The sequence below is a fragment of the Lepidochelys olivacea genome, assembly GCF_965140295.1.
Source record: "Lepidochelys olivacea isolate rLepOli2 genome assembly, chromosome: 5".
NCBI lineage: Eukaryota > Metazoa > Chordata > Testudines > Cheloniidae > Lepidochelys > Lepidochelys olivacea.
Genome location: NC_140415.1, coordinates 104,253,598 through 104,267,396, shown reverse-complemented (window position 1 = coordinate 104,267,396; position 13,799 = coordinate 104,253,598). Strand labels below are relative to the sequence as shown.

Genomic DNA, 13,799 nt, shown 5'->3' with positions numbered 1-13,799 from the left:
AACCCTGAAGTTGTCTGCAATAGACAAATCTTTAAATCGTCTACATGGGCATTAGAAACTTCATATATTCTACAGAGTGTTTCATACCTCCATCATCCCCAATGCTCCTTCCGGCCGGAGGCAAAAATTTGTACGTGGGAAAAAAATAGCTCTCTTGCTCTCTCTCATGAGGTTAGAAAAAGGCATTTAGCCCTATTAATCCCTTGACTGTCTAGGATACGAATCCACAGCTGGAGGAAAAAAGGACAGCCGGAATTCTTTTGGCCCTCAGGGAACAACAAGCTGTACCGTGGGAGCAAGCAATAGGAAACAGGAGGGCACAGAGATTTCACACCATATGAAACAAATACAATACTTGCAGAAGGGATAAAAAGAAAAACAGACACCACCAGGTCCAGGTGATAGGAAGTAAGTGCAAAAATACTATTTGAGTAACAAATGGAGAATTACCTGTACAACATGCCAATGCCTGTGTCCTAATAAAGTGCTTAAACCCTGAGAATCTAAACTGCCCTCCAAAAATGGGCCTCTTTCCCTGATGGGCTTATGATCAGAGTGTGCTGAAGCACTTCTGGGATTCTGGGCCTGTGTTGCATCCCCACAGTTCAAATACAAGCGATCTTCTCCTTGCAGGAGGACCTGCTCCTGGTTACTCTATATTAAAAAAAAGATAAATAAAGGACGTTACTGCACAGAAAACAAACACAAAACACTTCATTTTGCAGAATTCAACTTCAACAGTCAGCACAAAAATACGATTTAAGGCAGTTTTTCCATCTTTGAAGCACCAACATACTGCAGAGATACCAAACAGTGGATGATCATATACAGCAGTATTTTCAAAATGTCTCCTATTTGACAAGGAGATTTTGCTTAATTAGAAAGATGCACTTAAGAGAAACATACATAAACACGACAATTTAATTATTGGAAAACACATCAGACTTCACTTGATAAAGGAAGGAACACAAAAAAAGGTTCTCTGAAAACTGAGAATCTCTAATCTCTAATCTAATAATCTCTAAAATAGTAAGATCTATCTATGAACACGTACCATGCAAGTGTTAGCAGTGAGTGCACTCTTGATGAACTGAAATTGCAGAATACCAAGCTGATGAGCTTCATTCTTGGTATCTATATCACACCCTGCATTCAGAGAACAATTCCCATCGATCACCCATAGGTGATAGCCTTCTGAACCCCAGCTCTGAACACATGCAGAACAAAAAAATAAAAAAATCACTTAATTGATTTAGACAGTCAGAAAAACAAAAAAACATACAGGAACTCTCTTTATAGAGGATCACCCCTTTTGGGCCCAGGGTCTTGGGCCAGCCATAAGACTGGCAGGGAACTCCCATAGCTTGCAGTTTTCAAGTCAGCTGCTCCAGCAGATATATCATAGCCACTCCTGGCAGGGAAGACACTTTAGTGCCAAGTTTAAATTCTTCTCTATGCAAAAGCTAGAAAATATAGAATTTGAAAAAATTAAAAAGATTAAAGCACCCATAAATTATAACTTTAAGAGGAATATGTAAGTGAATGATTTGTTAAACTTATTCCTGTGAATATGAATTATATATTCATAGGTAAGTAATTTTATTTTGTACACAGTATTAGTTGTAGCAGATCAAGCCTTTCAAAAGCACTTCTAGAAAAGTAAAGATTAAAAAAAGGGTACTGCAAGAGGCAAGTGAAAAGCAGACAGCATAGGAACATACCATGACTCAAGGTCAATAACTGGACAGTCACCACCAGCATTTGATTTTGGGTGTTTTTTTGTTAAAAGTAAACCACCTATCTCTCGATCTTTATGATAAAGCATATATAATACAGACAGTGATTAATGTTTGCAGAGCAATCTTTCTTTATTGTTTCCAGGCTCTTGTGTTTGATTTCTCAACCTCAATGGTGCATTAATGCTAGTTATTTACATTTAAAATATACGCCGACTTCAAATGTACTGCAGGAGACAGTAGAAAGACTATACAGAAGACTGGACATTTTCATTGCCCAAGTTAATTAGTAAACATGTGCCTAAACAGAAGGCACATCACAGCAATCAACCAATGGAAGATCTCCCATTATCGCAGTAACAAAGGAACACTTAGTTGGCAGTGCTAAGAGCTGCTATGGTTTCACTACAGAGATGGTGCATGAAAAAACCTGCTGGACCCAGTGGCTTTAAGACTGAGCAGTGGGTGTTTTCCTGCTTGTGTCATGCTAGGAAGCACAAAACCAAGACTGGAAACCTGTTACAAGTAGGTACTTTTGGAGAAACAAATGTTTATCTCCACTTTAACTACTCTCAAACTCTGAAATGCTTTTTTTAAAAACGGGCACCTTGCCAAAAATGGTACCAATATTAAAATTAACAGAAAGTATCTCTTGCATAAGCATCTTTATCCCACTTAGCTTAACCAATAGTCTGCAAAAGTCTGTCTAAGCACTATAAACAGAATGCCCCTTTGCTCTGAATGGCCTCTTAGGCACCAGTTATGTTAGGTCCTTTTGAAGCAACGCATTTTCAAGATTTATTATTTTGAATTCTAAAATATATAGATGCGATCTGATCTGTGTCAGTGGATCACCTCCTCCATTGACAGGGGATGGACTCAGATGTATAGATCTTTTCCGTGTTTAATTTCTATTTCATAAATATGAATAGTAAGCTGCAGTTAGAACTTCAAAGAACAAGTATATATGTAACATCTGCTAAATAGAAAACAAATTATTAAAGAAGTCCACATGTTAAAGGCTTCATAGGCAAAAACAAAACAAAAAAACCCCACCCTGTTTAGCCCACTGGTTTAAATCCCTAATAAAAGCTATCGTAAAACTAACGATAAAAACTTGGACCCACCGGAGTCAATGACAAAACTCCCACTGACTTCAGGATTTCATCCTAGACTTTCAGAAAACCCAGCTAGTATGTCATCTCCTCCTAACAATATATAGACGTTTATACCATTTTGTGATGTCTGCACATATCCCATATCCCAACTCAGTTGTAGGGATGGCATTTTTATGAATTTTCAATGGGCAATTTTCATCCTTATGGTGCTGGTCTCCTCTCTAGGACTCCCATTTTATAGATGGGAATGAGGCGGAGAGAGGCTAAGTGACCTGCCCCAGCCGCCAGTCATCCTCCTCCCCAACCATTTTGTGGTACATATTCCAAAGCTACATACAAAAAGGGATATGAATTTTGATGGTGTTAAGACTTTAAACATAACTCAATATTTCAGTTAAACTGTACAAGATGTTCCACAGTTAGTGGAGAGGAGCCTTGCTATTTCATCAGCTCTTTTCTTTTCACAAATGTTTGACTCAGACTGACAGAATTTCAGACCAATTCACAATACAAATACATCAAGAATTATTTTAACTGCTCTTGTTTAACACAAACAGAAATTAAAACTACAGAAGTTACCACAGATAGTTTTGTAAAGAGCTTTAACAGAAAAATTCAAGTTATGGCCATGAAGTTTTCAGTCTTAACATATTCTGACTAGAGAGGCTTATTTATTGTTCCAAGTTGCATGAAATAGAAAAGTTAAGCTACAGAGCTCATCCAGTTATCTTACTCATCCTTAATTTTAAGAGCAATACCAAAAGAAAGCCTTCCCCTTATGGTTAAGCATGCATACCAAAAATAGCCCAGTAATTAGTTTAAGACAAATTGAACAGTTGTGTGTGTTTTTTGGGTTGTGTGTTTTTTTTTTTTTTTTTTTTTTTTAAAAACAGTATAGCTACTTGTTACATTTACTGAAAAAACAGTTTAGGTTACCTGAATTTTTTTCTAATCAAAAATACATAAATGAGACTCAGCTAGACTTCTTACTGTGTTGCTATTTACAATTGTACTTACCATAGAACTGATTTTTAGAGGGTCTTTTTTGGTACCATCAGACCGATAACTAAAATAGAACACAATAAGATTGACTTGAAACTAAATTGATTCACAGTAAAAAAAAAAAAAAAAAAAAAAATCTTGCTATGTCAGCACTGTCTTAGTATTTATATTTTTACTCACGGCTCAAGCCGTACCATTTATTTCATTCATGCTATGGCTTACATGCAAAGCCACTGCCACTTGTTTGTAATGCAAGAGCTCTCTAAGTTCATGCTTTTGTGGATGCTATTAAAATGTAGCATGCCATTTACAGAAAGTAAAGGGGACTTTTTACTATTTTCCTTATAGTTTTTCTTCAGGGTGATGAGCTTTGCTGGTGACAAAGACTACCTCAAAAAAGGCAGTACTGTTATTTTCAAACCTTCCTCCTTGCTTAAATTGTGTCAGTATTTTCTGGCCTCTAGGGAAGCAAAAATAGCTTGAGAAAATGATCTAAAACTACTAATTGATCACTTAAAGAATTGTCCAGTGACTGAGAAGTCAAATACAAAAGAATGCAGAGATTTTTTTGTCAAGGTACATCATTCTTGTACCTAGCTAATATTTACTCACGCAAAATCTCCTCCCAAAGTACAGATAAGCTGGGCACCAAAAACACTCCATAAGGACAAGCCTCCACATTCCCAGGTAACCATAACAACACAGTTATCAGGAGACCATCTCATCAGTTTTACAGGTCCTGTTTTGTTCCAAATATCTGTTAATAAACAGACAGGAAAACATACATGAAAAGCATCAAAATAATGATTTAGCTGCTTTCACCATGTTGTGCACACAGATTTGTATTAAATACAAGAATGCTGTGCTATTTTTTCTGATCTGCTGAGTTAGAATCTTTTTCTGCTTCACAAATCTCAGTGTGTTAAAAGGAATGAAAAAGCTGGTATGAAGAACACAATATGAATTCTTCCCCAACATTTGATCAAAATCATGGGAGTTCTATTGAAGTACATGAGGGGTGGGAATACACCTACCCCCAAAGGAATATATATATAATTCCCTACATTCTGACAAAAATATCTTGGGAAGCTAAGCTTACAGCTGCCCTTAGGCATCTTTAGCTTATACAATCAGTACTTAACTCATTAGATCATCCTGACCATGGCAGTATTACAAGGTTCATATCTTCACATGGATGACATGTTCTTGAAACATTTGTACTAGGACCGGTACAAATGTGCTCTTCAACATAAGGCATGCATATTTACCTCTTCATCTATCCCTCACCCCCAGGTCTGTTCATATTTATTAGGTCTACTGTGAGGAAAATTACAGTGTCTAATGTTCAAGTATCACCACAGAGCAGTCAACTGAAGTGCACTGGACTCCTACCGCATTTTTTGCTAGAATTTGGGAGATCCTGTAAGATTTTCTATAGAACTACATAGAAATGTTGTGAATTGTCTTGAGTCCACTATGCTAATTCTTACCACTTGATTTACTCACTATGCATTTTGACGAAAAGTACTTCATGCCCCGCTTACAATATATCAGAGTAGCAATGGAAAAGAGGATTTTGTTCTGCATTTATATCAAAGGAGAAAGAGGGAAAGGAAGTTTGATTCCCGTATTCAAAATCAGCATCCAAATACACTGGTCAAGCAAGACTACAGTTTGGTATTGTTCAGGCTGTGTACCACGTAGCCAGTGCACCTTGCGCTGTTGTACAGAGGATCCATAGGGAAGAATTAAGGAAGACCTAAGAACAGAAAGTAACTTTTCTACTACAATAAGTCCAGTGTTATTTCTCACTTGGCCAGCAGAGGGACTTAAAACCTAAGAAGAAAGTAATATGTAAACCTTGGTACTTTACACCTTTTGAAAGAAAGCACTAAAGCATTCCTATCTAAATTTTACTAAAGTAAGCTATTAAATAAGAAATCCACACCTCATTTGCAAACTTCTGACTTATTTCACAAGACACCTATATCCAAATCAGTCAATTAAAAGCACCCAGGAGACCAATGTAAGCACATAGAAGTAAAAGCATACTAAGAAAACCACTTGTTACTGTAAACAACAAACAGATGTTTACTAGCATTGGATGGTATAGGAAATATTCTTTAATTCCTGAAAAATGCAATAATGTATAGATTCAAAACATGCAAGAACAAAATGAGGGGTTTTTTCAGATCACTGTGCCAAAAATCAATGTTCTATTTTAAATTGTGTGTGTTTGGAAATCACAGCATAAAGATAGTTAAAATTATTAACGGGCATCAAGTTGTGTTTTCAGAATATTTACAAGAAACATCATGACACTCACCACACAATTTAACATATTCCATAGAATCAGCACGATCTTCATAAAACACAACTGCAAACTCTGGTAAGAAAGTTAGTATATGAGAACTCACCAGGATATTGTTTTGGTGTCAGCTCCAATTTATGAGACAACTGCATGGCTCCCGTGGAGTTATCTATTGTGTAAACTTGCACAGAGCCGCTGGAAGAGATGAGACACACTTTATGCTCAAGCACTTTCAAAAAACTAAGTAACTCTTACAACACTTTTACAACATAAAAACTGGTATATAGGTTGTATAAAAGGGGTCCTCAGTTCACAGAAGTGCCTGACTCATAATTCATAAACACCAATGTACTTAAAAGATTATAAAAAGGCAATTTCAAGTTTACGTTGTATTTAATAGATTAAATTCTTATCACAAAGCAAAAATTATACAATTAAACATGAGAGATTTTTAAATGGATATTAAACTAGTAAGAGATTAATGTTTGTTAATACTAAAAATTCTTGATATTTAGAATTAAAATTTATCTTGAAGACTGGAGACTGATACACTGTCAGTTAACATTTAAAACAAGACAGATTTATGAAACTACCACTGCAATGAATACTATTTGGATCAATAAAAGCATTCTATATGTTGTAAATGTTTACATGGATTCCAAGTCCATAATAATCCCCATGGAAGACCTTTGGATTTAATGCACTATTTATTGTGTTGCCAGAAGTCTGTTTTGTACTACCCCCTATGGCAAATAAAGGGTGCTTTATTATTCAAAAAAATAAAATAAAAAATAAGTACAAAATCGTAAGAAGGAGAAGAACTAAAAGAAGACAACAGTATTTAATTAAATATATGCCCAAAAGCAGACAGATAACTGGAAGACTAAAACACAGATGGTCCAAATTCTTATAATCTGCTCTGAAAATAGCTACCCCATGGGTGAGACAAATTAATAGCCGACAAGGAGAACTGAAACAGAGGGGCGAGACAGCAGTTTAGCACAACAGAGTTTCTATATCTTCAGCTTTTCAGTGAAAAAAGATGCCCAGTCACCTAGCAAATTTGCTAAGTATCTCTTCCCAGCTTACATTCTATACTATAGAACTGAGTATTCTGTCAATAGTAGCAGTAATGTGTGTTCTCTAGTCATGTGTTGCCCCTTTTTAAAATGGGTAGGGCTATCTCATTCCAAACCAACCCTGTTAGTTTGAGATTGGGAAGCCTGCCCCTGAAGCTTATTTAAAAAGTTTTAAAATTGGAAATGAAGTGGGATCAAAGTGGCAGTTTCAAACATCAGAGTTCAACTGCTAGTTCACTGTCAGTGACTTCTCCTCTTCCCTCACACACTTATAAATGCAACAGTTTGTAGGATAAGTATAGAAGAAAGAAAATAGACAAATGTCTATAAATGGTAGGAAAACTACGGGAGTGGCAAAACCCCTTTCGTTTTAAAGAGCATTGTTTAATATTGGTTAAAAAAAGCATCAAAACAGGAGTTCAGATGTGACGGAAAAAGGTTCATACGGTTTCATCTCGGAGTGTTTGTCAAGAGCAAATCCGCATGTACATCCTAGTGTCCATTAGCTGCACAGCTCAGAGTGTTACTCTGTGGTAGTTGCCTCAAAGGAAGTAATGTATTTATAGTAAGCCATGTAAAAATGTAAACTAAAATAATCTAAAAAAAAAAAAAAAAATACCAGAAACATTAGTGAAGACACTTCCTTCGCTCAAAGAAGCTGCCAGTTGGAATAAGTCTCTCTACGGCTCTTTATAGTGGTGTACTTTTCAAAATGATTCAATATTTACTGGGAGAAAAATAACAGACACACCAACTGTACTGAAACTATCCTATTATATGTAAAATTGAGCACTTCAGTAGCAGTCCAGGATGCTGGGCATCTAACAAGATCAGAAGAAAAACGGTACACTATTTATCGCTTTCCATGGTGTTTTTCTAGTGGGGGAGGGGGGGACAATGAAAATGAATCGTTGGATGTTAAAAAAAATGGTATAAAGTCCTTATTGTCCCCTCTAAACCTTGTCTTCACATTATTACATGGATATTCTGTTTCAAGTTTTAGCAGTACAGGCCACAAGGCTAAAAAATAAATCAGGTTGGAGAAATTCTCTAAATAGCTTTCACTTGTATATTTGTATTTCCATTGTTAGTAACAAAAGTGCAGTCCCATCATTGCTTATAATTTTTTTAAGCCATAACTAGCTTAAATTTTCTACAACTACACAAAACTGCTTATTTAACTGTAGCAGCCAAAGGTTAAAAAAGCAAAACAGGCAATTCAGTCATTTAAATAAAAGAAAAAAAATCTCATCCCAGAAATATGAGGTACTATTTTTATCTTCAAAAACTTTATTGGTAAAAATATGTTTGCTCTTAAGATGCAGGGAGAAAGCAATAGTCACAGTGCACTCTGTTATAAAAACATGCCATGCCACTCAAAAAATCCTAAGGGCAGCTCTGACGAGCGACAACTCAGGACAACAATTTTCTGAGAACAGAGTAAGAACAGAGAAAATGGAGAACCCTGGTGTCTCACCGAAAGTGACAAGAATTCAATTTAAACATTTATATAGCATATTACATTAAAGAAATACCATAACCAGTAGCATTTCCCATATTTAGTCTGTATCACTGTGGGGTATTTATATTTCAGAGTTTACTTTGTAACATGCCCCGGTATCCTCCTGTAAGCTTACAGCTTCATTTTTATTATAGAAAAAAATTAGCAAAAATACTTTACTTGTGGGGAATTGCTTCATTATATTGCAATTTAAGACATTTTGAAATTTCCTTACAAGCCAGAGCAAAAGTTCCACCTACAATGGAACACCTATTCATTAGTTTACAAGTTCCAGCAAAGCAACTCTATATTCTGTGTTTCATTAAAAAACCCCAAACCTTTCCCATCAGACCTTTGGAGTAGCAATATAGAACTTACTTGGCACATCCAAATGCCATTAATCTGTATTTGTTATTTACTGCCACACAAGTTCCATCAAAAACATCTTGTGCCCAAACACCACGGAGCTGCTGCAAGGGGAATGGGGAAAAAAAAAAAAGAAGGCTTCAAGAGATGTTATTTAGGAAGCACATTAATTCATCTAAGTGGGCCCAACCTGCATCCCTCCATACACAGAATTCACAGATGTGACCAATGTGACCAGGGGTGCTCAGAGTGAAGGAGGGCCTGCTGTACTGGGCCAAGAGGAATTAAAACCTACATTTTAAAAAATTTTAAGATGTCCCCTCTTTTTCAAGATAAAAATTATGTTCAGATAAATTTCTTTTCAAGTGTATGCTATATCTTGATAGCCTGAAGCAAAGCATATCTGTCTTTCTTTTAAATATAGCAAAAGAACAGTACATACTGAGCCGTCACTCTTGTTAGTTTCTGAGTTTCACCACTTGAGACACAGAATGTTTTGTAACATTTTTTAAAATGTTGGTCTCCATATTTTAATGGAGGCATTCAGACACTTCAGAAAATGAGGATGTTGACACAGAAATCCCAAGTCAGATCTCTATTATTTTACCACAGCTGTTAGTAAAATAGAATCAGACTTCTATAATGGAAGAGTCCAGATTATTTTTGAAGGCACTGATGGTACGTTCTAAAAGTTTTTATTTTAAATTACAGGAATCTCAAATTATAAAACCACGTTGTGTCACTGCACTCTATATGATTTTATAAAAAATATGTTAATGAGTGTGAATATAATGTAACTGGAATATGCTTCATGCAAAAGGTCTCTTGTAAGATATCATTACAAAGCTTATAATTTACTGAATGTGTTCATCCTATTTGTATGAATGTATCGTTCTTGTATCTAAAACTAGAAATATAAAATATAACTTTGAGGGCCTACTGTAATTATGCAAAGTGTGGGCCACTAATGGTGGTTTGGAATCTTAATGGCTCCCATAAACCAGGACAATTACCTGTAGATGGCTTTACCTGTAAGTCTTCCTGAGGGCTGGCAAGTGGGTAATGAAGTCTTACAGTGACATGTGATCATGTCACCTAAACTGGAATCCCTCTTTAACCTGGTGCTTTTTCACTGAGGAGGAGGGTGGGAACCCAGAGGGACAAAGGATTTCCGCCTTATGCAAAAGATATATAAGTGGGTGGAACAGAACAAAGGGATGGCCATCATGAAAAATCCCCTAGCTACCACCTGAGCAGGAACAAGGGCTGTACTAGGGGAAAGGATTGTGCCCAGACCAGGAAGGCATTCAGTCTGTGAAAGAAACTTATTGAAACATCTCTGAGGGTGAGATTTTAATCTGTATTCAGTTTTATTACTGTACTAGACTTAGACTTGTGTGTTTTATTTTATTTTGCTTGGTAATTCACTTTGTTCCGTTTGTTACTCCCTGGAACAACATAAATCCTACTTCCTGTATTTAATATAATCACTTTTTACTTATTAACCCAGAGTATGTATTAATGGGGGATGAGGGGGTAGGATGGACAGCTGTGCATCTCTATCAGTGTTATAGAGGGCGAACAATTTATAAATTTACCATGTTTAAGCTTTATAGAGGGTAAAACTGATTTATTTAGGGTTTGGACCCCATTGGGAGTTAAGCATCTGAGTGTTAAAGGCAGGAACACTTCTTAAGTTGCTTTCAGCTAAGTCTGCAGCTTTGGGGCATGTGGTTCAGACCTTGAGTCTGTGTTGGAGCAGACTGGCGTGTCTGGCTCAGCAAGACAGGGAGCTGGGGTCTCAAGTTGGCAGGGAAAGCAGGGGCAGAAGTCGTCTTGGCACATCAGTTGGCAGTTCAAGGGGGTTTCTGTGATCCAACCCATCACACATGTAACAAGTGCAGTTTGCCTCAAAAACAGACGACATTCTCCATTTTTGTAGGTGTCATAAATATAAAGGGAAGGCTAACCACTTTTAAATCCCTCCTGGCCAGAGGAAAAAACCTGTTCACCTGTAAAGGGTTAAGAAGCTAAAGATAACCTCACTGGCACCTGACCAAAATGACCAATGAGGAGACAAGATACTTTCAAAGCTGGAGGGGAGGGCGGGGGAGCAAAGGGTTCTCTCTGTCTGTGTGTTGTTTTTGCCCGGACCAGAGCAGGAATGCAGGTTAGAACTCCTGTAAAGGGTTAATAAGCAATCTAGTTAGATATGCGTAAGATTCTGTTTTGTTTAAATGGCTGATAAAATAAGTTGTGCTGAATGGAATGCATATTCCAGTTTTTGTGTCTTTTCGTAACTTAAGGTTTTGCCTAGAGGGATTCTCTATGTTTTGAATCGATTATCCTGTAAGGTATTTACCATCCTGATTTTACGGAGGTGATTCTTTTACTTTTTCTTTAATTAAAATTCTTCTTTTAAGAACCTGATTGCTTTTTCATTGTTCTTAAGATCCAAGGGTTTGGGTCTGTGTTCACCTATGCAAATTGGTGAGGACTTTTATCAAGCCTTCCCCAGGAAAGGGGGTGTAGGGTTTGTGAGGATTTTCGGGGGGAAAGACGTTTCCAAGCGGGCTCTTTCCCTGTTATATATTTATTAGACGCTTGGTGGCAAAAGGTAAAATAGTGTGTACCTTGGGGAAGTTTTAACCTAAGCTGGTAAAAATAAGCTTAGGGAGTTTCTCATGCAGGTCCCCACATCTGTACCCTAGAGTTCAGAGTGGGGAAGGAACTTTGACAGTAGGGTTGGTGTAAAATTTAGTTAGGGCCATGAAATGTAAAAATGCCTGTGAAATTTTTGGGTTATGGGCTTTAATTTAATGAGAGTTCTGGTTAAGCAAAGTAAAACAGGTTTGTAACATTTATCGTAAATCATGTGCTTTTATGGCACTACAGAAAAATAAGTAGAATGTACCAAAAAAGGACTCAAGCAAATAAAAAGCATTACCAAATCCAAGCTGAAACTGATGGATCTAGGTAATACTAAAAATGTAAGCTATATAAAATCCAGGAAGCTGAAAAAGCCTTTTGTAGAGAATAAAAAAGTCAAGTAAAGAAATCTAACAATACAAAAGTTGAATATATTATTGAATATAGGTAAAAAGCCCCTAAATACCTGAATGTAAAGGAAAATAATTATTTTCCCCTGTATTGGTAGTTTATAGGTTAAATTAAAAGTGAAGTCGACATCTCAGAAGAGACCATAATTCTCTAATAGAAACATTAGAAATCATAGCTATAAAAAAGTGATAGGCACCTCTCAAAGCACTTAAATCAATGATTAGGCACAATACCACCTCTGAGGTATTGCACAGCTGGGAAAATTACCCCTTTTATTATTCTCTGTTTATAGCTGGTAACAGGAAACCAGTGGCAGAAACAGGAATAAAACCCCAGAACGGGGAACATAAACAAAGGGACAGATCTTGAGCTGTTATAAATTGTAACAGTTCCATCGACTTAAAGAGAAATATGACAATTTTCACCTGTTCTCTATCTGCCCCCAGATCTCTTAGCATCCTGTCCTGTGCTTTCCCACAAGGCCACACTTCCTGCCCTAAAAATAATTATTAATTCAAGTGATTTTTATGGACTACAGTAGTTTTATTTGTCCATATTACTAGCTATGTTAGTGGAAATGGCTCTACAACTAATATTGAAGAATTCAGAGGAACGTAAAGAACTCATTTAAAAATGAACGTCAAGAGACAGGGGAAAAATGAATAGTCACAAAGACTGAAACTGTTAAAGAAAAAATATGTGTCGTAAAAGCAGTAAGTAAACCGTACCTCAGCAGTGAATCTACTTGATACTGGTGTAATGAAACCAACTCTGCCATCATTAAAAACAGCAGCAAACCCATCAAGTGTGGCACAATATTCCATATCTTTAATGTGTATATCTTCAAAACCCAAGAATGAACCTACTGATGAAACAAGAGCAATTGTTAAGAATCGTCATCACAATCATATTGCTAGCCAGAGTTTACAATCTTTGAAGTATTCTCTCTGTGCATAATAGAATCTCAGTACAATAGGCTAGATTGTCTATATTTAGCAAAGGGGAAAAAAAAACAAAAAAACTTCTCTCCTCTTCAGTTGTTAGAGCAGAAAAAGATATCAGACTTAGATTTTTGGCGTAGAAGGTATTTTTTCCATATTATCTAACCAATAAACAGGGGATGGGGACGGGGACGGTAAAGTACCTCGAGAAGACTGCAGGTCTACAGAAAATGGTACTGTAGATAGGTTGATGGCCTTCCTTCCATTTGTCATGCCATCCCAGTGAATAAGATGGAGCAATCCATCAGCAGTAGCAACCAGTAGATCCTCCAGCATGGACTGCAAACTGAGGAAAAGCAATGGTTACTCTCCAGAGATGTGTTGTCTAAACCAAACTCTGAGGACTATTCATGTAACAAAAACACTATTTTATAACACTGTAGATAACAGATGTCTGGAAGCAGTTATTCAAGTAAGTTACTCTGTGGAAGATGTAGTATGCAGTTAAAAAGTTTATCAAGATATTGAACTAATAAAATATCAGCAGTGTTTCCACTTCTCCAAGAATTCAGAGTTGTTCATGAACACTGAATGGATAAATTAACAGTGTTACTGATATCTGAACCCCTGATGAAGACTATTTTCTTTTTGCGAAAGTGAAAAATGTGTAAAATTATTTGCAAAA

At 36.5% G+C, this 13,799-nt stretch overlaps 1 protein-coding gene across 3 annotated transcripts in view; it reads right to left on the bottom strand.

Annotated features, from left to right (window-relative positions):
* Positions 1-13,799, bottom strand: part of RIC1 (RIC1 homolog, RAB6A GEF complex partner 1) — a 79,473-nt gene that overhangs the window by 25,431 nt on the left and 40,243 nt on the right. For 2 of the 3 annotated variants that reach the window (XM_084628415.1, XM_084628417.1), the window contains exons 5-12: positions 13,318-13,460; positions 12,902-13,038; positions 9,126-9,217; positions 6,274-6,362; positions 4,469-4,613; positions 3,872-3,920; positions 1,055-1,207; positions 451-654 (exon numbers count right to left, since the gene is read on the bottom strand). In XM_084628415.1, the coding sequence (XP_084484541.1) occupies positions 451-654; positions 1,055-1,207; positions 3,872-3,920; positions 4,469-4,613; positions 6,274-6,362; positions 9,126-9,217; positions 12,902-13,038; positions 13,318-13,460 (1,012 nt within the window). The remainder of the gene's footprint in view (positions 1-450; positions 655-1,054; positions 1,208-3,871; positions 3,921-4,468; positions 4,614-6,273; positions 6,363-9,125; positions 9,218-12,901; positions 13,039-13,317; positions 13,461-13,799) is intronic. The other variant, XM_084628416.1, reaches the window with a different exon arrangement.